This window comes from Branchiostoma lanceolatum, chromosome 5, assembly GCF_035083965.1.
Source record: "Branchiostoma lanceolatum isolate klBraLanc5 chromosome 5, klBraLanc5.hap2, whole genome shotgun sequence".
Lineage (NCBI taxonomy): Eukaryota > Metazoa > Chordata > Leptocardii > Amphioxiformes > Branchiostomatidae > Branchiostoma > Branchiostoma lanceolatum.
In genome coordinates this window covers 2,155,367-2,181,900 of record NC_089726.1, presented here as the reverse complement: position 1 = coordinate 2,181,900, position 26,534 = coordinate 2,155,367, and the positions used below count along the sequence as shown (strand labels likewise).

Below are 26,534 nucleotides of genomic sequence, written 5' to 3'. Positions count from 1 at the left end.
GGCCACAATGTGTGCACGGTGACAAACACGCACTCAACGTCATGGCAGGAAGGTGAAAAGAAAGGTCCCTGTACAAGTCAAGAACAGCCGATCAGTTTGGATAGTTGATTGGGTCCGTGTGTTCAAGCGGGACGGTACTCGAGTGCTTGCAACCGAACAGGGAAGTTTTATAGTAGAAGTTTTACCGCTGCACTTCAGGGTAGGAGCATGGAGCACATGTCGAGGACCAGGGTGATCTTAATCTCGGTCGTGGTCGGGGTGTTGGGGATTGTCGTCGGTGTGCTGATCGGGTACTTTTCCCGGGGAGCGTCCAGCGGGGAGTTCGCCGACTTCCTCTCGGAGGGGGACGCGTGGGTCGCCGAGGCGCTGCGGGACGAGATCCGCGCTGACAACATCAGGGACAACTTACGGTAGGAGCAGCATGTACACTATATCATACGGATAGAGTGGGAGGGGTGAAGAGCATTCAAATAGATGAAAATGAAAGTTCTTCTCAAACTGCGTGCAAAACAAGCAAGAGTAAAGCTCTCTTTGTTGTCATTTTTCCCGGTGATCTAATGCAATCTAGATATGGGTTGGACTTTGTCCTAACTGATAGGATCTATGTCTTCCAGAACTAAGATGTTTACTACTACAATATGCCTTTTTACCAGTGTCTTACCAAGCCATGTTGTTATCTATATATCGGACTTTGTACGTGTACACACGCACGTACATGTGTTGCTGAACACACCTCAGGTTTTGGCGCTTTTCCAATAATTCTCACGGTAGCTATGCTGGCTTAATGTAAGCTCCAAGCAGAGTAGTCAAGTCAAGTCAAGTCAAAGCCTTTATTTTACTTCGAATGCTTGTTCGGCCATAATATGGCCGCTTTTCGACAAGGTCGAAGTGAAACGGAGGGGCAGGAGTCACGGTACAAAAATAAACTTAACGTAAACTTAACGTAACCGATATCAATACAATCATGGAAAATACATCAAAATAAATAGTTGAATAAATAATTAGATAAATAAATACATGAATACATCATAGTACATAATTAAGTCATTAATCCGTTATCCAGTCCATATTTGCACTCAAGGGCTAATTATGTATGATCCAATAGGTAGTAGAGTAGAGTAGAGTAGAGTAGAGTAGAGTAGAGTAGAGTAGAGTAGAGTAGAGTAGAGTAGAGTAGAGTAGAGTAGAGTAGAGTAGAGTAGAGTAGAGTAGAGTAGAAACCTTTATTTTCCGTGGATGGCCCTGACGTGTGCTGTATTTTTGAAAGTGTGGTTAAACGGGCAGCAGTCTTATTTGATGTACAGGTTGACATGTCTGACCTGATTAACTCCGAGTCGACTGGCGGTATTTTGGCGCGAATTCGCTGGTCCTTGAAGCCCAAGGTCACGACCATGACCTCCCGAACTAGACCTAGGATAGGACGGATTCCAGGCTACAATCGCTCACCACTGACGTTGGGTTGGGAGTGGTTGGGAGATGATCGTGGGAAGGTCCCTCTCTGTGTCCTTGAGGAGGCAGTGTAATGCTAGGGTCACATTTCCTAACCGGGGCCCGCCCGGGCTGCTTGCGGAAACGAGAAATCAGAGTGTATGTCAATAAACTTGCACAAGCTATTCTCTTAGATAATTTTGTGTACGTTTTGTGTTTTGGTTGTCTTTTTTTTATATCATACTTTTCGTTCCCAAAGACTGCCTAGCCGGGCCCCGGATTGGAAATGGGACCCTAGCATAACACTAGCCTCGGACCCAAGAGTGATGGATAGGAGGATTTGGCAAAAATAGCTTAGTTTTTAGTAGACTGACAGAGACTAGTGTGACACAGAAAAACGGCGGCTAGAAAACGAAACGATTTAGCCTCCCCATATCTGCTTGGAGATCACTACACCCCGACAGCTGCACTCAAGGACACACGCCGGGCGATGTTGAACAGATCTGGTTGTCCTTGGTAAAATATCACCTGACAGGATAGCTATAGGGAACATGCAAAATAACTCTGGTGCAACAAGACTAGATGCCAGACGTGAAGAACTGTGCCCAAATTTTGCTCGGTCTCTCATAGGTAGTGACAAATACCGTGCTTGGCTACCATCACGAAGGGCGGATGTCCACAAGAGAACACTCAGAAACAGTAACAAGCTAGCACAGTTTAAGTGTCGTACACAGCGCATGGCAAACAGTACATTACCATATTGCGTTCGTCTGCTAAACGACTGCTGCTAAATGTCTGTATATATATGTGTTTTAGATAGACTTATCGTAGATGTATAATCCTATTGAAGCACTTTTATTTAATGAATAATGCCTTTTAAGTCCTGAGTACATGTAAAAGATGGACATTTGTACAAAGGCTGCAATTCAGCACCTGTGCTGCAATGGCTTTTTTTAATATGAAACAATAAACCATTTCTCTCTCTCTCTCTCAAGCAAACATGCAGCCTGGTTATCATCAAGAAGAAGAATTTTACTGCGCGACAATTGCAACAGGTACAATGTATGGCAAACCTAATTTGACTGCGATATCAGAAGTATCTTTTAAGACCTATCCATACGTCACTCTTAGGTATCTGACGTCAGGACCCCACCTAGCGGGCACACCCGAGAGCAAGGCCTACGCTGATTGGGTGCTGCAGAAATGGCGGGAACAGGGACTGGACGACGCTTACGTCACGGACTATAACATCCTGCTGTCCTATCCGGACAGGGAAAGCCCCAGCTACATAGCCCTGCTAGATGGGTAAGCACAGCTACATAGCCCTGCTAGATGGGTAAGTACAGCTACATAGCCCTGCTACATGGGTAAGTTCAGCTACATAGCCCTGCTAGATGGGTAGGACAGCTACATAGCCCTGCTATATCGACTAGTAAGCTAAATAGCCCCGCTAGGTGGGTAAGAACAGCTATATAGCCTTGCTAGATGGGTAAGTACAGTTGCATATCCCTGCTAGATGTGTAAGTACGGCTATATAGCTCTGCTATATGTGCAGGTCCAGTTACCATGATAGACCTGCTAGATGATAAAGCACAGCTACATTACCCTGCTAGATGGGTAAGTACAGCTACATAGCTCTGCTAGATGATAAAGCACAGCTGCATAGCCCTGCTAGATGGGTAAGAACAGCTGCATAACCCTGCTAGATGGGTAAGAACAGCTGCATAGCCCTCCTAGATGGGTAAGAACAGCTGCATAGCCCTCCTAGATGGTTAAGTATAGCTACATGGCTCTGCTAGATGGGTAAAACAAACAGCTACAAAGCCCTGGTAGATATGTATGGACAGATACATAGCCCTGCTAGATGGCTAAGTATAGTTTAACATACATGTAACGCTTGATGAGTAAGAAAGTGCAAAACAATATTTGCCCTACTTTTACATTTTTGCCATAAACTTAGTATGGTCGAATAGATATCTTTTCTAACATTGAGTAATGGTCGCTGGTGATCGAGTTACACCTGACCTCATGACCCCTTGTTGCCATAGAAGCGGCACAGAGCGGTTTCGGACGGCCGTGTTCGAGAAGGCGGTTGACGCAGAGACGGAGGAGTGGCTGTCGTCCATCGTGCAGCCCTTCAACGCCTACTCCGCGCCCGGCACTGTGGAGGTGGGTGCAGGTCCTCATTGATCAATCAAACAATCAAACAATCGATCAATCAATCAATCGATGGATTAAACGATTGAACAATCAATCATTTTGATTAAGTCATTAAGCCATCGGTCCAGGATTTCTCTCTGGCACTTTTGATTATACAGAAGCTCGTTCGGCTGTGCTGGCTGCGAAGAGTTTGTAGTCACGTGATTGTGACGTCACTCAGCGTCCGCCATGTCGGTGGTTTAAACACTTAAGCCTATTCTTGCCAACTCTTTTGATACGTTGTGGATTCTAAGGTTTTACTAAAGGATACTGAGGTGCTGACTGTGTATGGTCTGCGGTCCGACTTTTTAAGGTTCAGATTCCGGATAGTACTTTCATGAAGCCTCGTTTCAGTGTAGTTCAACGGGCAGACCGTACTCTGGTGTCAGCCGTATGGCCTATGATAGTCCCGGTGCGAGCTGGCAGAGGAAACCTGCGCGGCGGATGCACGGCGCGTCGTACCACTCGTTTTCTCGCTTCTTGGTGATGTTGCTGTAGACGGGGGAGTAAACAACGCAATCCTCGATGCTGTAATGGTTGTTGGGTTGTCCCGGGGCCCACAGGGTGTAGCTACCAAGCGCCGTGCCGTCTAGCCACTCGAAGCTTCCCTCTTCGCGCTGATCGTGCAGGCCGAACCAGAAGGAGGAGCCATTGTTGACGGAGTTGTATAAGGAGATGAGGAAGGCATTGGTCTCGGCGTCTCGGGGCATGGCGAGGGTGCCGCCCTCTTGGCGACAGATCAGAACCGATTGCCAGAAGTTCTTAGGCATGTTGAACGCCTTGTAGCAGATTCCACGCCACATAGCATATCCTTCGGGACAGCCGATTTCTCCTGCCGTCATATTTTCAGGGCGTCGGTCGAAGATCCATCCTCGCCACTTGCTCTTATCTTCGTGGTAAGAAAATGGCGTCTTCTCCATCTTGGTAAGACGCTGATTCAAGACGTCGGACAGGTTTTGATGATTGATCAGATCACATTTCAAGGCGTCAACAGCGGCGGTCAGTCGCGATATTTCCTCCTTTTTGATGATCACCACAACGATGAGCCCCACTGCGAGCATGGTTACTACCACCGCGGTAATGCCGGCGGCCATGCAGCTGCGGTGGGAGCGGATGGAGCTGCAGAGGGAACGGCGGCCGCTCGCTCCTCCCGGATACGTTTCATCTGCGGGCGTGTCGTTTTCCGTTTCTTGGACTGACTTCGCCTCCTCTTGGAGTAACTTTGCCGGTTCCGACTCCTGTTGGAGTAAATTTGCCTGCTCCGACTGGAGTGAGTTCCCCTGCTCCGCTTGCAGGGACTTTACTTGCTCCATTTTAACTTTAAGTGGCTTTGCGTGCTCCGACTTCCCCGCCGGCTTAGTCTGCTGCCGTTGCGGACGAGCCCCTTGCGCTGGAGACGCGAGCCCCAAAATCTGCAGTCTCACCGCCTCTGCAACTTCGTATATGTCTGAAGACGTGTCTTGGTCTTCAAGCCACCTGCCTTGTGCGACGTTGCCATGGCGGACACGCCCGCTTGAACCGCCCTGATGGACAGGAGGGGGTTGGGGCGGTGGCCCGCTGGTTTGACCCCTGCCGGGTCCCAGAAAAGCGGTCCGGACGGGCTGAGCTTGCTCGTACATTTCGACTGCACTGACAGGCTCCGTGTACGGTACTGATAGACAAAGAACAACCAGTCTATGACAGCAAGAGATACATGAATATTACCTAAGATACTATGATTAGTCTGTCGAAGAGATGGTGCCTGTGCCCTTATATGGAAGGACAGGTGAGGTATGACGTAGGTGTTCTTTTTCTGCACGTCACAGACTAATTTTCGTGGAAAAGAAGTCAACATTGCGTAGGCGGTGTTGACGCTTTCCATGGAGCTGCTGATTTCTCATGTGTGAACATACACGTGACTTAGAATCTATAGGCTGTACACTATACTACAGACCTTTTTAAAACTTTCTTGTCATGCTATGCATAAATTGCTACCAAAACTAACAGGCCCGCTTGTGCTGATCTCCAAGCAGATGTATGGGTAGAAAATCGTGACGTTTTCTGACAGTCAGTCATCCAAATGAATTATATGCCAGAAAAAATGACCATTTTCAATTCAATTCTTAATTAACATATCAACATTGCATACATACATTTTCATTCCAAACATCTGCTTGTATATTGCATAAGAATCTTTCTTGGTTTAAAAATTTGAAATTCGAAATTACAGTTTGTGACAACGTAGAAACTGTCATGAATCTTTTAGATGTTTTTAAAATGATTTTGACCAGTCAGTTCACCAGTAAATAACGACACCGAAAATATGCGCTTCAGTTTTGCCTCGAACGCGCACGCAAACATTCAACACCGCCAAAATCTCCCTTCAACTCCTACTAAAATTGAATCCCCGTGAAAATAAATAAATTTACAGTAATATCAAAGTCAATGAATCTACTGTACTGTCAAAGCTATAGCTAATTTCTAATTTGCACACATATTTCGTTATATCCCAGGGAGACGCTGTGTACGTGAACTACGCACGCGTGGAGGACTTCGAGCGGCTGAGGGATCAGCTGAGCATTGACGTCACAGGGAAGGTCGCCATCGCGCGCTACGGGAAGATATTCCGGGGCGAAAAGGTAGGGGGCGCTTCTCATCGGTCATAACTATAACAGCTTCAATTTACCAGAGAATGGTTTTTAGTTGATTTCTTCTCCATGCAGACCTGTGCGTTTTGAATGATACTACACTATGATATCAAGGGTAACACAAATCCAGTTTAAGACGCAGCGACGCCGCCAGCGTGCCGCGGGTCCGGTGAGAGGGGGGCTTGAGGACGCGGGCGGGAACGGCGGGGAGAGAGACTTGTATCCGCACGGCCGGCCTAGTCCGACTTAATCACACTTCTACCAGCAGAGGGGTGGAAATATTTTGGCATTCTATCACTGTAGCGCGCGTTCAACCTCCCGGCAGGAACTGGGGGAAAAGTAGCAGAAATTCACAATTTTACTGGCCGATATCGAGTCCAAGGCAAGTGTCCACAACAATATCATCTACTTGTGCCATGCAAATATATCGATGGATTTCGCCGAGGAGGAGAACATCTTGCCGCCGAAAATGACTCAACGCTGCTTTCTATTGGGGACGCCATTGTTTAGCTTTACCGCTACCGTGGTCTTTACCGTGTGTTTACTTTTCCCGCGCTCGAACCACGCGCGCTCGCGCTAGATTCAAAATGGCGCCGGTATTTTGAAAGGGGTCTATTCAAAACGTGAACTAGCTCATTGTCATTTACCCACAGGCGAAGTACGCGCAGCAGTTCGGCGCTGCCGGCCTGATCCTGTACACGGACCCGGCGGACACGGGCGGGGGCGGCGGGGAGGCGGACATGTACCCGCGCGGCTGGTACCTGCCGGGGACCGGTGTGCAGCGGGGCAACGTCCTCAACAGCGCAGGCGCGGGCGAGCCGCTCACACCGGGGTACCCCGCCAAAGGTAGGACAGGTTTCGGCGATTCATTAATAGTTTCATCTATCTCCAAGCAGATGTAGAGTCCGGCTCGTGTTTTTGTAAAAGAGAAACTGGACCCATAACTATAGCCTCTACCAGGCTCCGCGGATTGCTGAAAAAATTGAAGAAATTGGCAAAACAGAGTGAATAGTATGCAAAGAGAGTCGGCTACAGAGAGAGGCACAATAGGCGCCTGCAGCGATCCGTGGAGATTGGTAGAGGCTACCGTAAGTTGGCCAAGAAAACCAATATTATGTTTCTGATCACGATCCTGAAAACAAAATTAGCGTCGGTTGGTAGGAATTCTTAACGTAAATGGAGTGTCGACATAAAGGGGACTTAGGTCTGTTTATATCAGTTTTTCCATTGCAACAGAAATGAGAACGTGTTGGGAACCGACTATACAATCTTAGATGTCAGATCGAAAATTTTATATCCCTTTGCTAGCGGTCCACCAAAAAACAGGGTTGGCAGGTTTCTGCTAAGGCCGGTTGGATAACCGGAACCACAGCATTTCTTCCTACGCCTAATGCTGTGCTTTTTCCCACTGCAGACTACATGTTCCGGATTCGGGAGAACGAGACGGACGCCGTGGCGAGGATCCCCGTACATCCCATCGGCTACAGCGACGCCTGGCACATCCTCAAGTACTGCAGTTTGCTTTTACGCATCATGTTATCATGTTTATATCTCTGGGCCTGTTCATTTACCTTAAAAAGGGCGAAGAATTGGTGAACATTGTGTTTAGCACGTAACCTGAGAGAAAAAAATCGCTGCAAAGCAGCGTCAGTTTATTAATACTATGGTTGTAATCTGTAGTTCGACAAGAAGCTGCTAGAGGGCCGAACTTACGTTGCATGCAGCTCTTTTAAGTTATAAATACTTTCATCACAACTTGTGTCGGAGTAAACAGATGAAAGGAATAAAACTTAACTCCACAACGACAACAAATAAGTATTTATTTTACTCTTTGCTTTTCAGTGCGATTGGCGGCCCGGACGCTCCGGCAGAATGGGCGGGAGGACTCAACATTACCTACCGACTGGGACCGGGCTTCGACTCGGCAAGCTGGGCTAGGTACGGACACGTGACTATGACGTTATTGTGTTTGAGCCAAGTTATAACTTTAAGGTAGCAGAACACAGTTTTAATCCGCGACCCCCGGGGTCTATGACGCGGCCCAGAAAATAGTGCGGCCAAAACTCTCGAAGACTGGGTAGAAAGCTACATGTGAGAGGCATCCATGTGTAAACTGTGCGGTGTGGTGTAGAAATATGTCGGCTTGTAGACCGTAGGATTTGGATAGTGGGCCTTTTCCGCTTTGTGTATAAATGCGCCATCTTGTGCAACCGCCTCACGGGGTCAGTCGGTGCAGTTCAGTGACCTCTCGCAGAGCGCTGTTTCAAAGTGGGCGTGAGGAGCCGATACGCCGACAGGATTTTTCGGTTTTTTATTTATTTGTAGGTTGTACCCTAAACTCAAACATATTCGTTTTTCGTATTTCTCAAGTGCACCGCCCCATATCTTTTACCTTGTCGAAGCTAGTCACCTTGGGGCCCTTTATTATAGAAATCCCCATAGGCCGGAAACTGTGTTCTGCTACCTTAACCCGCCAACATGGCGGACGACTGACCGACCGCCATCTTGGATCCATCCACCCCACCAATATGGCGGTTGTAAATTGTGACGCGAAGTGCAAACACTTAAAAGTTTGTCACTTCTACATTTTTGCGCCTTTTCAGATCGATAAAGATGAACATCAGCGTGCGGAACGAACGGAGGGACATCTTCAACACGGTCGGCGTCATCAGGGGGCGCGTCGAGCCAGGTGCGGGACGATTCCTTATTTACAATGCGTGGTCATCGACTGTAAGCTGTCTAGGGTCAGTAGGGTGCCTACACAAAATAGAAGAGCACATTTTGTTCAAACAGTGGTAGGACCTGAAGAATTTTGGCTAGTGGACACTGGGGCACCCTCATCTGATCGATAGAGACTTAGATTTTAGTCAAATGCATTTCTGCAAGATGTAATTAGGTCCCGGGATAGCAAGCTGCTGGCCAGTCGAGATGTGTCGTCGACTTCTCCTACAGCTGCCAGAAGATGATGGTGGTTCTAATGCTGCTGGTGGTGACGTGGTGATTATGATGATGGTGGTGGTGCACGTGATTATGGTGGTAGTTAGTTAAAATCCTCCCACACTATAATTGATGTATAGGGCGGTGCCCATCTCCGTTTCATAGCCCTGGGGCCACACTGTGGTGCAATCACTGCAGCAGGGGGCTAGTCCACTGGCAGTGGAGTGTGTTTAACTTCCATACTGTTTCAGAAGTATGTACCAATTTTATAAGTCTTTGGTATGACTCAATGCGCCTCTTGTCCAGAGGTGCCCTACCTGGGGCTAGAACCCCAGTCCTTCTGATCCAAGTAATTTGAACCAGATGTGGCAGAGTAGCAAAGGCGCAGACCACTACACCACAGGGACACCCCTATGGTGGTAGTAGTGATGGTAATATGCTGAATCAATGTGTATTGTATGAGGTATATGGACATATCTCATTCCTCTTCAAACATGTCTCCTTCCTCCTACCATATCTCCAGACCGTTACGTGATCCTTGGAAACCACCGGGACTCCTGGACTCTGGGCTCGGTGGACCCGACTAGCGGCACCGCCGCCATGGTGGAGGTCACCCGGGCATTCATGCAGATGGTCAAACGAGGTGAGCTTTGGCTACACAACTTTTAATTTGTGGTCAAGGCGATCTTAAATCTGGTACCAGGGTAAGCAGTGAAGTTTGATAGCTCGTATTACCGATTTACGCTACTAACGTATCGACACATCAACGACTGTCCCATGGTTGATGTGTCAATTCAGCTAGCTTGTGACGGAAAGGGTTGTCGTAAAAACCACGTCATTGTCAACAGAACTACGATATGAAGACATCGTAAGGCGGATTAGACCACACCTTACTATAAGTCTTCTGTGAATGACACGACGTTCGTTTGGCATGATTACACGTGTGGGGTTATGGACTGGCAAATTTACGGACGGGTAATACAAATGTGAGATTATCGACAAGGAACCAGCAAATCCGGAGGAGAGGCTGCACGAGCAACCTCCGTATTGCTCGACCAGCTAGACCTTCGCCATCCATCCCCAATTTCAAATGTAACACAGGAGGTACGCCAAAAATAATTACTCAAGCAACTGGATAAAGTTTTGAAACAGTCAGACGTTTCAGACAGCATCCACTGTCTTTCGTCAGTGACTAACGATGGGACTGAGAACACCAGGTTTTATACCAAAACTCTGAATAGATATGTTAATGAGGCTAAGACAATTTAGGATGTCTTGAAGTACATAAGTAAAACAGGAGGATTTATATTTATATTTATATCTTTAGAGCCAAATCACATTTATCGTGTTGCTCTACGACAGCCAAACAGCCAGAAAAACTAGCTGCCTTATGAAGGAAATGTCCATGTCAACAGTCTTAAGACAGCAAATCGTACGAGACTCCAGCTTATGTTCCTTAATGTGTTTGGTAGATGTCCCGGTCTCATGTATCATATTACTATACGCAGCCAATAGACCGATCCTGTCGAACACCATATCGAATGTATAGAACCCCCAGAACAGGGGGCATGGCTTCGTGATCGGTCTATTGAAGATGGCGTTGGCTCTATTTCCTCCAGGCTGGCGGCCGCGGAGATCGCTGCTGTTCTGCAGCTGGGACGGAGAGGAGTATGGGATACATGGATCCATGGAGCACGTTGAGGCAAGCAACTAAACTACATTTATAATTCGCCGCGTTGTATCATTACCGAGAGTAGGTACTCATCTGAGTAACAAGACTGTTGCAACATGCTCGGGGCACCCCATGGAACACGGCAACCCAAGTGTACGTCTCGTCCGAAAAACGGTGCAGTTTCAACAGTATTGCCCTTCCCGGATTCGAACTGGGGTCTCCCAGCTACCAACTGAGCTACAGGGACATTCCTAACGTAGTTACCAATGCTGAGCTATCGTGTTGTACCTTTGCGTCCTACTTGATGTGCTGATTTGTCTTTCAGGAGTTCCACAGAAACCTGGCTACGAGGGCGGTTGTCTACATCAACGTCGACACAGCAGTCAGAGGTGAGCTGCTGATGCTCATGGATCAGTGACGTGTCACCGACGTCACTGATTTCTGGGCACACTGATCGTTATGTACTACTACGAATAAGGACTACAACTGACATCAGATACTTCCAAAGGCATCAGCTGACTTGAATACGATGTAAAGGGCAGAATAACACTTTCCGTAGGTAATACCAGAGCATTCAACGCTATTTCTGTCCTGTAACACATGTAGATAAAGAAATAATGACCATAATGGTATGCTGAGTACTAGTAGGTTACAATTTGGTCCAGAACATCTTTAACTATTACATTGTGCCCTTTTCTTTTCTTCACACAGCAACATACACGTTACGACCCAGAATATCCCCGTCTGCCCGGCAAGAAGTGAGGGAAGCCACCAAACGGGTAAGACTCTTTCTCCATTGCTTTTGAAAGTTATTTATGATTCATTTCTTGACAATATCGATTCCAGTTGACTACTGTTTCATGTCATACGTGAAGTTTAAGTTTGGCTACTTGAGGTACAAAATTGATGGTGCTGTAGCCTGTTTTAAAGACGAAAGAACCCAACAAAAAGCGAATGTGTGATTCGGTGTGCTTGGTTAAAAAACGCGAGGCATAGCGAAGCCGCATTGTGCTACTAGCTACTTGGAATGCTTCAATTAAGGATGACAAGAGAAGAAGAAGAATGACATGATTGAGTACTTAGGACACCTGCCAAAGGTACTTAAAGTCTGTATTGTCTCTGTTTGCTAGGATTTTTACTTTTGTCCAATCTTCACCATCCTTCGTTAGCCATGGTGTCGCGACTATACTAAAGTCAGCTTGTCTCAGTATGAATGTCCCAGGATCTCTCTGCAAAGGAGTGCCCAGTTACGTTGATGAAGGTTGGACATCCAGGTAATAAGATACGCCAAAAATAGTTACTCAAGCAACTTGATGAAATTTTGAAAAATTTTCAAAATTTTATCCAGTTGCTTGAGTTACTTTTTTTGGAGTGTACAGTTACTGAGAGAGCCGCCGGCGTGATGGTAAAAGGAAAACAGAAATAAAGAGATGGATGGATAATGATTACCCATTCCTTCCTGTTCTCCAGCTGCCGTGGCCGGAAACCGTCCCAGAAGGCACCACGATGTACGACGTTTGGCGCAGGCGCAGTCCCATCGACCCAACCGATCCGGACACGCAGCCTAAGTACTCCTCTAAATGATTTTTTTTGTTCCTTTCATCTGTTGTTTAGTACTATGTCTATGTATCATTAAAAAGTTAACTTATCACCGCGTGCAGTTATAGCATATTTGTTATGATGCTGCATTGTGATGATTATATTAGTGATCTTTGTACATTATCGGATTGCATTCATCATGACTTACAAGAAATATTTCACTTCGTTCCACTCAGAATAAATCTCCTTGGTTCGGGCAGCGACTTCGCGGGCTTCTTGCACCGGGTCGGGGTCACCTGCATTGACCTCAGCTTCACCTTTGACCCCGTGAGTCTCTTTTTAACACTCATTATACAAGGATAGTTTATAGAGGTCAAGAGTAGCAGTGTAGAAACACTGGCGAATCAACCATGAGTCCAAATGGATCCAAATGCAAATCCTTCCTACATCATTCATGGCGTTAGAAAAATGACAGCACTGAGACTCGGTATCTGACCGATTTCGTCTTTTTCAAGAATGACAGAGAGTTGAACCACTCTTTCTTTTATGCCGTTTGTAAAACTTTACATGTAACTGTTTCAGGATCTCGGCGTGTCGAATTTCCCCCTGTACCACACTGGCTACGAGACCTTCCATCTGCAGTCCGACATCATTGACCCTGGGTTCAAGTTCAACCGCGGGATCGCCCAGCTGTGGGCCGACCTGGCCAGGGGGTTCTCTGACCCCGTCATTTTGCCCTTTGACCTGATGGAATATGCTAATTATCTGGGGGTAATGCGCACTGACCTGATGGCGGAGTACGGCACCGATCTGACCAATCACGGCATTTCAGTGGGTAAGAATGAATTTAGAGAGGTCAAATTTGAAAGCAAAAATCTGTGCTATCATTTTCCCCATAATTTCGATATTTTCTACTTTAATAAAGCCATCTTTTTAGTCATATTCTCAAAGTGATTAACTTTCTACATATTCATTGATGCAAAGCATGTGCAACAGGTCAGTTTAATGTTTTTGTTCCAGACTCTCTGGATTCCGCCATCCAAAACTTCACAAACGCCGCCCAGGCCTTCCACACCAGATTGCAAGATATCGACAGGAACAAGTATGTTGAGATTTTTATATATCCGATCTTACTGGATTTCCAGTAATGTCAATTTAACGATTATAAATTATAATTAAACTATTTTGTCGTAATGAGGTACATAGCAGAGTTGATTGATTGGCGATTTGATGAAGATTCCAGTATTCAGTCTTCTTTTCAAATTCAAGTGGTACCCGGTATCGCTTCTTCACTCTCTTCCTGTCCAACTGCAACATCATCATTTCTGTTATTCTGCCCATCTCTCTCAGTCCGTTCGAAGTGCGCATGTTCAACGATCAGCTGATGCAGTTGGAACGCGCCTTCATCGACCCGCTAGGCCTGCCGGGAAGACCCTTCTACAGGTAGATATCTCAAGGTCACACACATTTGATGTTTCCATAAATGAAGCCCAACTAATCGAATTATTCTATCAGACATGTGACCTTCTTCGGAAAGACTGCCCCATTTTCTTGGAACTGGTGAACTTACGGACACGTGACTCCAGTAATGGGTCAAAGTTGAATGAAAGTTGATGCCGACCACCGTCTCGAAAGTTGATGAGCCCTGAACGAATGGATTATTTTGTGTTTCATCAGGAAATGTTTTGGCTCGTGGCAGTGTTTCCTGATATTTGTGGTCTTGTTTATTGATATTGTTTTGTTTTGTTGTTGTTTACAGACACACCCTGATGGCGCCCAGTAAACACAACAAGTACGCGTCGGACCCCTTCCCCGGTCTGTCCGACACCATCTTCGACGCCGAGCGGTCCGCAGACCCGGCGCCCGCCTGGAGGGAGGTGGAGAAGCAGATGTCAATCATCGCCTTCAACATCCAATCAGCGGCCAGCACCCTGATGACGCCGGCCTAACGGTACCAACTGTCATGTGCGACGTCCAATCACAGGAGAGGACCATTCAAGCGCCATGTTTAGCTTCCAATCAGCAGCCAGTACCCTGATGGCACCACCTAACAGTACCAACTGTCATGTGCGACGTCCAATCATAGAAGAGGACCACTTAAGCGTCATGTTCAGCTTCCAATCGGCGAGCATCACGATGATGTATTTCAAACAGATGTTAATAGTTAGAAATATACGGTCACCAACCAGTTACTGGTTAAAGTTAGCGTTGTACTTTGTTTTAGTTCTGTTAACGTGTGGCATTTTCCTTATCAAGAATATTCCTTTGGTTGTTTTGGTGCTTCTTTTTAGATGTGTAATGTCACAATACAAAAAAATTTCAGTTGTCATGTGGAAAGTTGTTAAACTGTTTTTATAACTATTAATTGGTGCAATGAAATATCATAGATTAGCAATTGCAATCGGAAAGTTCGTGGATTGGTACATTGTTTATTTCAAATGTTGCGTATGATATTGTGAAAAATCGACATACAGATGCTAATTAATACTACATTTGCTAAAAGAAAATTAATCAAAGCAGTGCTGCAACAATTCCAATATTTTGCCACTCTACACGAAAGTCATAATTTTACAAATATTTCCAAATTTCTTTGGGGTAGTTATATGATAAATAGCATTCAATTCTGTACAATATTTTTCCTAATAGATGTACCACATAATTATTTTATTACAGAGTAAAATGCAACAGCGGTGTCACGAAATATGTCACCAAATCTGTCATGGCTTGCAGGCTTCAAATGTACCAGCTTCAGAAGAATGAAGAAGTTATCCCAAGGGAATATATGACTGAGGCGGTGTCTTTTTTGTTGTCTTTTTGTGGTCCTTAAGCTTTGCACGTCTTTCCATGGTTGTGTCGCGTTGTGTCAAGTTGGGTGATAGAACCACACCACTCTCAATGGAAAGACGTGCAAGACAAGGGGAGAACCATGCATCTGCTTGAAAAGTAGGAGAAAACTTCAAAGACTAAGACGTAACTGTACAATATGTTACAGTGCCCATTCGACCTATACCAAAACCAAGATGGAAAGCACACCTAGTACCTCAATACAGTAGTTAATGTGCAGACGAACTACATGTAAAATACAAAAAATTACTGACCAATTATCATCATGACCAATGACCAACCAATATGTTCTAACTTGGTCCTAACATGGCATTCGGCTATGGTGGTATTGATGTCAAGCCACATCTTTTCGGCTGTCTTTAATACAGAAACGGATCCATGTCGTTTTTTCTTCAAATGATGATACGATGGCGTTGAAAATCGCCCTTCAAGGCTTTACTTTATTTGAAGAGATGCGAAGCGTATTTGATGTCCTCTGCACCCATATTCATAATTTCTGTTCGATGGGAAACTTATCAGCTGTCCTACGCGCCCATATTCAGCGCCATTTTTTTTCTTTTGATGAGAAACTTATCAGCTGTCCTACGCGGCCATATTCAGTGCCAGTTTTTTTCTTCTTTTTGATGAGAAACTTATTAGTTGTCCTACGCTCCCATATTCAGTGCCAGTTTTTCCTCGTGCTCGTCTTCCTCCTGTTCCTGAATGTTCCCCAGCTTTAACAGCGACACGGCCTCCGGACTGATCTTAGCCGGCGGCGAGGTGTTCCCGCTGACCACCGGGTCCGAACCGTTCGGACTGGACATGCGGCCCTCGGACGTGGACGCGCGAGACTCCGCCCCGTCTCTTAGCGACCGCGCGGAGCTCGAGGCACGAGAGCTGACGTCTCGTTCCCTGCCCAGCCCGCTGTCTCCGTCGGACGAGCGCCGGTCGCTCAGCTTCCCCGACTCCGGCCGGTACAGCAGCTTGCCCATCTCCTCCGCGTGCGTCGCCGCCTCGATCGTTCTCAACTTTTCCCGCCGGTTTCTCCGATTTTCCTGCAAGTCTCGGGTAGGATTCATACCTGTGATGATAAGAAAAACACAAGTCATCTTCTGATCGAACACTTCTTATTATTATTATTCTCTTCATCCTGTCGGGCACTAGAAACATGACATCACGTAAGACGTAAGTCTTAAAGTCTCCAATCAATTTGCTTCAGTGTCCAAAGGTAGTCCCTGCACTGAGCAATCCCGTTTAAAAGGGCTCCTACTATCATTAACTTCCCCATTTCGAATGCAATAAAATCGGATGGTAGCTTGGTTGAATACACAAAACATCATCATTGATTATCAAATCTTTTTATTGGCCTTTTGATATGATAAACACCGTGGCTTAGAAGGTGCAGTGCTTCCTATTTCCACTAGAAGGCGCAGGTAATGCTGTGCGGACATACTGCCAATGATGTTGTGATAAATACTATGCATTTTCCGACGAATGCTGTACCTTTTTCTTCACTTTGTTGTGATGAAAATAAGGAGGCGACGTCTGTGTTTCTCACCTCTTGAGCTGAAGTACGTTGACCCGTAGCTGTACCTGACGCAGGGCTGGATCTCACCCTCCCCCACCCGCGGCTGCTCGCCCCCCTCCCCCTTGTACCCCAGGTCCTGGTCCAGCTCCCGGTCCTCCTCCAGCTGTCTGATGACGCGCTCTGCCTCCTCCTCATCCTGGTACTTCTGCTTCAGGTCGGCGTACAGACTCTGCACAAGATCTGGGGGGGGGGTGGCGTGGCGTTAGAAACAACAAAATGTACTGGCTCTGCGCCAGGTATAGTGGAAGGAAATGTGTTTGTTGTTTTTGTTTAGTTGTTCTATCAAAGTGTACAAATGGATTGCAGTGTGAACATTATGCTAACTTGTGTCTCGGTGGGTTACTGGTTTTTAATCAAAGTAAAATGAAGTTGAGCTCATTGTCTTGATTTGCATAACAACGCCCCGCCGGGTTTTGTTCACGTCTGAGGGGCCTTCACCTTTGACACTGCACAGGCGTAGTAACAACTCCGAACTAGCTTATAGAATGATTTTTCATCGGGTCCACTTTGCTTACCCGCGACTTTCCCACATCGTATTCTCTTCAGCGCAGACAGCAGTTGTGTGATGAGGTCGTCTTGATCCACGCGTGCCCCCACCCACAGCGTCAGCGCGTGCAGTACCTGCCAACATCGAATAAACAAACAAACAAATAAATAAACAAACAAGTAAGGACACTGGTCCACGCGCGCCCCCACCAACAGTGGCAGCACGTGAAGTACCTGGCAACATAAGATAGCAAGAGATACAAAAATGGAATTTCTGCTGCAGTACCAAGGTCACATACCAGGGGGCCCAAAATCGACCTTGAATTTTGGCTTCATAACACCTGCCAACATGCCAAATATCACTAATCCATCAAGAGGTTCTTGAGTTATGCTGACTACAGTAGTCCGGAAACACAAACAGACAGACAAACAGACAGACACACAGACACACCCAAAACAATATCTCCATTTTCATGGAGATAATAAATGAACGTTAAAGCTCATGTCTAAGTATGTGACAATACGCTACGTTTGTAACCGCATTGCTAGCAGCGACACCTAGCTGCAGTACTGCAGTGCAAAGTGAACCAGCGAAGAAGGTGACAGACGGTCACTGAAACATCGGCTGTTATGTTACTCTTTGGTTGTGAATAAAGAACTTACTAATAGTTGTTCAGTCATTCACCAACCAGATGGAATTATTCACTGACAGTATCGTCATTAGATTGCTGTAACCAACCCTTCAAATTAGATAAGAAAAGTTTATGTACAACATGTTATTTAAAAGATATGCCAAGAATTTTAATTCTGTACCGGCGTCACAGGAACCAGTGGCATATCTTTTAAATAACATGTTGTACATACATTTTCAAAAGAAAACAGAAATGAACCAATAAGACGAGATGACGACGCACTCAAGTTGACACAACTTATATCAGCGCCACCATCAGTCGAGAGAGGAATTAAACAGCAAAGATACACTGTTCACCTTTATCCCCGCTTGTTCAAATGAATTCAATGCGCTCCGTTCTGTCGATAGATTCAATTACATACTAGGATGTGATAATCCCTATTGTGTACAGATAGGTATATACATCAAAGAATGTTACGACATTAGAACAAGCAATGTATAAGTAAATGACATGTGATATTTCGATATGTTGCTCTATCCCATACGATTGTGTATAATCAAACTCGTTTGTATGCACTTATTCGTTTGTATGTATTATGTAGTAGACCTTATGAAAGTCGCTGTGCTTTTGTTGTGTCAATAAAGATCTCTCTACATTTATACATAAACGGACAAATACATTTATGCATTTAAAACATCAATTGGGAGTTCTATTTAGCTTTAACTTTGTAAGTATCGTTAATGAGCAGTTACAATGTTCACCGTTATACATGCAGATACGGATGGAGGTAAAGAACAGGTGCAGTACCTGGTGTGTCCGCAACTTGTTCTGGCGCTTGCACGTCTCCAGCTCCCTGGGCGTGACGCCGAGAAGTCTGACCAACCGCGTCCAGCCTTGCGGAAGGTATTGAACGATGTTGAGGGAAACTACCTTCAACAGCTGAAGGAAATCTGTAACACAGATCGTCATTGGATGAGGGTGGTGTGTTGTCTCTTACATTTACTGTCATTGTATTTGCTTGGTGATTGGGCCAGAAGTTGCAAATAGACAGACAGAAAGAGAGGCATACCAACAGAGAGAGAAAGAAAGAAAGAAAGAAAGAAAGAAAGAAAGAAAGAAAGAAAGAAAGAAAGAAAGAAAGAAAGAAAGAAAGAAAGAAAGAAAGAAAGAAAGAAAGAAAGAAAGAAAGAAAGAAAGAAAGAAAGAAAGGCAGACCGAAAGAAAGAAAGAAAGAAAGACCGATAGACTGACAGAAAGGCAGACCGAAAGAAAGAAAGAAAGAAAGACCGATAGACTGACAGAAAGACAGACCAACATATTGACCAACAGAAAAACAAGCAAGTAGTGGGGATCAAAATGTATCTTCCGAATACTGAACAGCACACAGCCCCTACACCCTTCCAACGCCAACCTGAACGTATTACAATATCACTCTTCAGACGAAATCAAGCTTTAGATTCAGACCTTTCAGTGTTTGAAAAAACAGTAAATCCTTTTTTCCTACAACTGCTATACATGTGTCCTTGAATAAGGCTAACCTAATTACACCCTGGTCGACACAGTGACTACTAGTGTCACTCACGTTCACCGATATTGTTTCTTTCCCCTGTTATTTGTTTGTAAAGCGAGAGAGTTGTTTACAGACGCGCCGGAGCGTGACAGGTTCGTGTAACGAAACCTCTGTGTTCTGTAACCCGATACGCGGACTGACAAAGGGCGGGAATTACGACCGTGTCGTGAGTCAACATCGGGCTTTGTCGGGTTGGGTAAAGTGCAAACATTCCCGGCTTTGGTGACGGACCTACTTAGTTTGGACACAGTAAACAGAGTTGGGATCTTGGCTCTGGTCAAGACATTTCTTGATGAGAACTGCCTAGTACCCAGAAATCTACAATTTTTCAACAAGCCTTAAATAAAGGAACTTAATGAAACACTGATTTTCGGGTCAAGTGACGGACCTACTTCGGATTGGGTACAGTAAACATTGTTGGCGTCTTGGCTCTGATCAGGAATTCGTCTTATTTTCTTAAGCTAGGTCGCAGAACCAAGGAGGTTAAAAATAACTATTTAAACCTCCTTGGCAGAACACAGTTTCCGGCGTATGGGGATTTCTATAGATCAGGACCACAAAGTGACCGGCATCGACGCGGATAAAGTCATAGCAGGGTGTCCTCGATAAGCACTACAAACAAATATATCAAAGTTGAGGGTGCGATCTACAAAATAACGGAAAACAACAAAAAGGTTACCATTTTGACGACCACTTTTAAATGGGGTCATGTGGGGTCATACGGAACTGCAGCCGACTAACCCTGGCAGTTAGCTATAAAGGTCACGTGCATTGATACGCCGAATGGGCAAACTGTACATTCTCATTCGTACGATCTAAAAGCTGACTTTTTATACTACCATACAGGAAAGTTCGTGCCTCCCTGGCATTCGCGTCAAAGATTCGCGGAAACGTGATATGATATCAGCCAGTCACACGCACACACGCACACACACACACATTCGCACACACACACACATACATACACACACTCACGCGCAGACAAACAAACAGGTAAGCAAACCTACGTACCATCTCCCACCATAGACATGACGTGCCCGTCCAGCAGTTCGGCCAGGTAGCCCTGCCAGGCGCCGTGGCGCGATCTCAGCCCGTCGCAGAACGCCAGGTACCCCCGCTCACCCTTCGCCGCGATCCGCTTCAGGAAGGCCTTGTTCACCGCCGTCTCCTTCAACTGGGGGGTCAACAATACAGCACGGTCAGCACCGAGGACACATAAGGGGTTCCTGTGGCGAAACGACAGAGTGTTCGGCCCAGAACCAAGCAGTCCCGGGTTCGAATCCCCTGACGCCACCGATGTTGTGCCCTTAGGGAAGGCTTTTAAAACGACTTTCCTCAACCCACCCAGATATCGTATGCGTGGGTTACGACACCAGCAATAGCTACCTGTGTCTCACGTGTAATGCACCGTTGCAATTCTAATAGAAAAAATAATAAAATCAAACAACGATACAACACGGTCAGCACCAAGGACAGGCTAGCCTTTATAACTGGCTTTCTCTTCTTATTCCTTTCTCGTCCTCAGTTGGAGTTGGGAACAGTCTGGCTAGTTTCATTCCACGGCAATCTTTCGCGACGACCATGTCAAGGTGCCATTTCACAACGGGCACATGACTGACTCCCAACCGAGCACCGAATGCTTTCGGACCTACTCCCAACCATCCCGACTTCCAGCCGCAGGCTGCCGATTCTATGCTGACTGATTCCTAACCCTTGCACAAATTCAAATGGACAAAACCAGTGCTTTTCCGCCCTCCCACTCCGGCAGGGTCGAATCGCTCGGCAACAATGCTTCGGAGGCTTTGTTGCCGAGTGATTCGACCCTGCTAGAGGGGGGTGCGCTTTTCAAGGTCTGGAAGATGTAAGTGAGAAGACCAAAATAAAACAAACAAACAAACAAACCTTGTCGGCCTTGATGACCCGCACGTCCGGTAGCGTGAGCGCGCCCTTGCCGATGAGGTAGTGGAATAGCCGGGAGGGCGGCGCCGTGAACAGCTCGGTGATCAGCTCTCTGCGGTACCGGTGGAACAACAGCTTCTGTTCTAGTGTTAACGGGTCGGACGGCAGCGAGTACAGGCCTGGGGCAGGGGGAGGGAATGAAGTTTTATTAAAACACTTCATGGAAGAATCGATGCTATAACATTGCTATTTCATATATTTTTGTCCTTATTTTTGTCCTTCAAAGTCTTGAAAACATTTCCGTGAAATCCGACAACAAAATGATCCGATGTCACCACACGCTTGAAAATTAGGCGGCCGCCATGGGCAGGGATTCTGCTCTGTGCGGTCCCAATTCGTGGCGGTCGCGGCCGCGTTGGACAGGTGGTCGCCTTGGGCAGGCAGCTTAATGCTTGTGCCTATGGAGAAAATTTTCGGGACCGAGAAAAAGCGGTCGCCATGGCCAGGTGGTCGCGTTGAAAAGATGGTCGCCTAGCCAGGTTTGACTGTATTTGTAAACGTTTGTGTTTTGCGTAGTTGAAGAATTAAATCTTTTCAAGGGCGCCATTCGTGAAGGCCACAACACGCACAGGCCTGGGGCAGGGGAAGGAGATGAAGTATTTGTAAAATGTTGCGTGTTGTGCCGTTGAAGAAAACTGGTCACTTTTCAAATGAACCACGTGTGAACGCCACACAAAATTAGAGACGTTAATGTACATGATGGAAAAGGAAGTTTTAGATATCAGTTGGAATGGCATTTGTACATGGCTCTTTTTTGTCCATTACACACACGCGCGCGTGCGTGTGTGCGTGCGTGCGTGCGTGTGTGCGTGCGTGTGTGCGTGTGTGTGTGTGTGTGTGTGTGCCACTGTGTGTGTGCCACTGTGTGTGTGTGTGTGTGTGTGTGTGTGTGTGTGTGTGTGTGTGTGTGTGTGCGTGTGTGTGTGTGATATTGATAATGTCATGAGATGTAAGATATACAGTAGTGTAGTTAGTTTAAGATTAAGCCATCTTTCTTTAATTGTTTGTGGTGTTTATTGACTTAAAGGGATTGACCTAGACTAGGCTAGATTCACGGCAACACTTTACCCTGTCTCAGTCCCATAGATATATATACATGTAAACAACACTTGTACTATTTTTAGCGGTGGAATTTGTTACTGTTTGCGTTCCTGTATCGAACCGAAGCTAACATGGTTTGTAACAATGCTCGGTGTTGAGTTAAGGTATCTCTTGTTTAGCCGAAGCTCTCACTAACTAGTATACCCCGGTTTTTCTTTGTCTTGCTGTCCGTGTGACGTGATAATATTTCACCTCTGACCCGAATCTGTCATCTCTGTAAGCCCAGAGCGTCGCCCGAGCTACTGTCTCGTGTTGACGTGTCCACAGACGGGTAGGGAAGGTAGTCTTTGGTTAGGGTTGTTTGCTTAGAATCTAAAGGTTCTGGGTTTGAACCCCTAGCAGGCCCCAATGTTATGCATTTGGGAAAGGCACTTTACACCTATTTCTACACTCGACTAAGGTGAAAATGAGTACCTAGCTTCGGTAAGGGACGTCCACTCGGATGGGACGTAAAGCGGAGGTCCCGGATTGGAGGAGAACCACACCTCGAGCATGTTAAAGAACCCACCACAATTATCGAAAAGAGTAGGGGTCCATCTCAGTGTGAAATCAAACCTATCAGTCTGCTCTTACACGGCTCACTCACTGTGTCAAACTGGTGTGCTACATCCTGGGGTGGTTTAATGGCTATGCGAAACAAATAAAAAAAAGAAACAAATCAGACGTGTACACAGAATAGCCTAAGTCTCTGGATCGAAGGATTGTGGGTTCGAATCCCGGTGGAGACAATAAAACAGAACACTAACGACAGCTACGGCCGCGTGGCGCGTTGGATACACCCGATCCCTCGATCTCGGAAGTTAAGCAACGCGCGGTCCGGACAGTGCTTGGATGGGGGACCAACCAAGGACGTCCGGATTGCTGTAGCCTCACGAAGCTTTCCACGAAATCGTCTTCCGGGAGGGACGTAAAACGGGGGTCCCGTGCTCGAGGAGGTGCCTCGAACACGTTAAACAGCCTCATTACCCTACACATTGGGTACCTGCCTGTGGCACTGGCTGCAAATACACCTGATATTATATTATATTATATAATGACTTGTCTAGTATGTAATTGGAATCCGCAAATGTTCATGAGTAAATGTTTAGGTTATGCTTTTTTTGGCAAACTGGTCTCGAAGCTTTGTAGTTGTAGTAACGCCAGTAGAAATGCAGTTAAATTCTTTTTATCATAACCTCCATGGCCCTAGGAAATCTACTAAGAAAAAGCTTATGCTCTACTTATGAGTTACATCTTCATAACGCATTGCTTCAGTGCCTCTATCAAAAGACTACTGAGATGTCCATGCGATAGGGTAATACCTTAACAGTCAGGTATTGATTATCATACACAAATCGTATCGATATTATATTCTGGGTTATGTATGTAACGTCTTTGTGATTATTACATTTTTATGGTGACAAATCGCTCGCCTTTATGATAACACAATACGTGGATGCACTGATCCTTACATGTTCTAACTGACCCTGGCCTGTATAACGTATTGTGTGTACTGGCTCTAGCCTCCGTCAGGCCTTCCTACAGGGTTATGGATTCGGTCAAAAAAGGCCAGGAGAGGCAGTCAGCGGGAAAGGTAACATTTCCCCTTTTGAATGGCATATGTTACCAAAGGCTTGGGCCTGGCAAATCATTCTCTCCACAGCCAGCATAGGTAGTCTTGTAGATACTAATATCATACTGGGTCGGACACAAGCTTTGTGCCGATGGCAAGTCGGCCGTTACAAACCTGTTTTAATAACACGGTAGGGTTAGGGGAAAGACCCGTCTCTTGGCAACGCTGTCTTAAGAAAACAAGCCTGTCTTAGTGTTAATGTCCTGTCTTTGTAAACCACCCAGATGTGAGGAAATATACGTGTGAAGATGTCATAATTAGTGGCACGTCACTGATCCTGAGAAAGGGGGACGTGTGAAAGAATGAGTGACATGTGTTCTCTTTGTCTTATGGTCTTATAAGTATGGCATATTGGACAGTACATGTATTGTTGTTTATTCGCATATATCAAGACATTGCATCGTATACGTATATCAAAAGCCGAAAAAGGCCAGGAACCTATATGCCCCCCCCCCCAATATGAATATGAGAATGCAAGCACCGTAGTTATGAGGTATTCACATACAGGAGCACCCAAATTTAGCTCATGAGAGAAACAAGTGAAAGTTATATAATAAAGTATCTATATCTATACATCGAAAGCTTACTCATATGAAGACAAAGAAGAGTCTTGAAATCTATGAAAGGAAACATGACAGTGCTAGCGTTGTATTTAAGACATACTTACATAAACAAACAAATGTAGTCATATTTTTCTTAGCGTGAACAGGGAAATGATACAGTGCTTTTGGAATGAAATATCGAGATTGACAGGATAGGGCCCAAGAACCCATAGAGCCAGAGGGGTCATTGTTCGCAAGTCGGACTCAACACGACAAGAACAAAGGAAGATTTCGGTGTCAATGTACTCTTCAATACAGCCGTGTGGGGCCATAAAATATTCAACAGAAAGTCCAATAGTGGTAGGAAAATACTGGCTAAGCGTTTCTTGAATTGGCAAAAAGATTTTCAGATTCTGTATCTATATAGCCGTTATAACCACCCTTCGGCGTAACACACCAGTTTCTACATACGTATCTGTATAGCCGGGGGTATAGCCTGTATAACCGCCCTTCGGCGTAACACACCAGTTTCTACATACGTATCTGTATAGCCGGCTACAGCCTATGTAACATCCCTTCGGCGTAACACACCAGCTTCGTAGGCACGCGGCGCGGCAGGAGCTGGTTATATCACACTGAATGACCTGTCAAACCTAACCTTTGCACATCTATCTACAAGCGTTGTTAAGAGCTTTCAAGTTAGGGTGCTCCCACTGTACCAGGTGGCAACGAGTTCCACTCTACGGTAGTTCTAGGAAAATAAATGACATAAACCGAGGCCTAAAGACCTGTATAACACCGAAGAGACATTGAATGGTAGTTGAGAGTTTAAGGGTTTGGGTTATGAAGCAACATCGCGTTTCCTTCTTTCATTTGGAGCAATGATGTACTGACAGCCAAGGATAGCAGGAAGTATTACTGTACTTGAAACAATTTAGCTCTTCGTAACGGGTATGTGAAATGACATTGCTAGTAAGGCAAGTCCTAATATAGCATTGAGAGGGGAAAGGAAAGTATTTGTTACGATCCTTAAATGGCATATCTCGTATTGTTGTGTAGACCGAATCTCGAAAAAGAATAGAAGGTACAAATTTTGTTCGTCGATTTTACCGTCGGTAGAGATCGTGATCGACAGTGACTACTGGTAGAATCGCTGACTGTATATAACCAGAGATCCTGATCGCGATCTCTGTCGACAGACGGGATCCGTTCGCGATCTCTATTCTTAGTAGAGTCGCCAAGTCTGTCAGATCGCGATCTCTACCCTAACTCACCAAATACAAACAAACCACACTGTAAGAATCACAATGAATAAAACCAGGTTTACCTCGGACGGGGATGTTCCTCCGTTTTCTGGACATTGCCGCTGTTGTACTGTACCCTCCTGTGGTCGCTCACGTCCCTGCTATACTCCCGTCGCCACGGCCCAGTGATAAACAACACCGCAGGTAATGTTTACACAGTGTACAGGTGTTCTCTCGTTGTCTGACGCTTATTGCAGACAGGGGGCGTTCGTAAACACACTGTGAGTGCGTCTGTCTTAGTACACAGGGGCTCTTCGGAACATCCACAGCGCTAAACTTGACAAAACATCGCCCCTTTTCCTCAGTGGTGGTCTGAGTCCGGTTGTCGCTAAACATGTGTAGGGAGGGCCGCTCGCCTTAGAGACGGGGGGTTGGCGGCGCGACGAGGTGTTCCCCTCGTACCTGTGCGGCGGAGAACAAAGGGGCGACTCACCTGGTGGGAGTGTGGATGTCCGGATCACGTCAACATAAACACGCGGTGGCATACTGAGCCGGTCCGGCGGGGGATAATGTGA

The 26,534-nt window shown here is 45.9% G+C and overlaps 2 protein-coding genes across 3 annotated transcripts; one reads left to right on the top strand and one right to left on the bottom strand.

Moving 5' to 3' along the window:
* On the top strand, window positions 1–15,181 carry LOC136434363 (N-acetylated-alpha-linked acidic dipeptidase 2-like). 2 transcript variants are annotated; one of them, XM_066427146.1, is made up of 18 exons: window positions 1–410; window positions 2,560–2,733; window positions 3,477–3,601; window positions 6,124–6,245; window positions 6,908–7,100; window positions 7,669–7,762; window positions 8,097–8,192; window positions 8,858–8,943; window positions 9,715–9,834; window positions 10,811–10,893; window positions 11,189–11,252; window positions 11,575–11,642; window positions 12,334–12,431; window positions 12,639–12,729; window positions 12,985–13,237; window positions 13,423–13,504; window positions 13,753–13,845; window positions 14,162–15,181. In XM_066427146.1, the coding sequence occupies exons 1-18, from the start codon at window positions 208–210 to the stop codon at window positions 14,349–14,351; spliced, it is 2,235 nt and encodes a 744-aa protein (XP_066283243.1). In that variant the 5' UTR covers window positions 1–207; the 3' UTR covers window positions 14,352–15,181. The 2 variants fall into 2 exon arrangements, with proteins under 2 accessions (XP_066283243.1, XP_066283242.1); XM_066427145.1 differs by having other exon boundaries at window positions 2–410; window positions 3,477–3,597; window positions 6,120–6,245.
* LOC136434364 (uncharacterized) lies at window positions 14,816–26,534 on the bottom strand. Its single transcript, XM_066427147.1, has 7 exons — window positions 26,043–26,534; window positions 21,404–21,579; window positions 20,513–20,675; window positions 18,739–18,881; window positions 17,329–17,434; window positions 16,784–16,993; window positions 14,816–16,306 (listed from the first exon to the last, which is right to left on the bottom strand). The coding sequence occupies exons 1-7, from the start codon at window positions 26,074–26,076 to the stop codon at window positions 15,891–15,893; spliced, it is 1,248 nt and encodes a 415-aa protein (XP_066283244.1). The 5' UTR covers window positions 26,077–26,534; the 3' UTR covers window positions 14,816–15,890.

Bases quoted from the DNA above. Each gene is read 5' to 3' on its own strand.
- LOC136434364 (XM_066427147.1), bottom strand. From the start codon at position 26,076: ATGTCCAGAAAACGGAGGAACATCCCCGTCCGAG. The intron at 21,580-26,042 runs GTAAACCTGGTT...CCCCTGCCCCAG, and splicing joins GAGGAACATCCCCGTCCGAG to GCCTGTACTCGCTGCCGTCC. The intron at 18,882-20,512 runs GTACGTAGGTTT...TCTGTGTTACAG, and splicing joins CATGTCTATGGTGGGAGATG to ATTTCCTTCAGCTGTTGAAG.
- LOC136434363 (XM_066427146.1), top strand. From the start codon at position 208: ATGGAGCACATGTCGAGGACCAGGGTGATCTTAATCTCGGTCGTGGTC. The intron at 10,894-11,188 runs GCAAGCAACTAA...TTTGTCTTTCAG, and splicing joins GATCCATGGAGCACGTTGAG to GAGTTCCACAGAAACCTGGC. The intron at 13,846-14,161 runs GTAGATATCTCA...TGTTGTTTACAG, and splicing joins CCGGGAAGACCCTTCTACAG to ACACACCCTGATGGCGCCCA.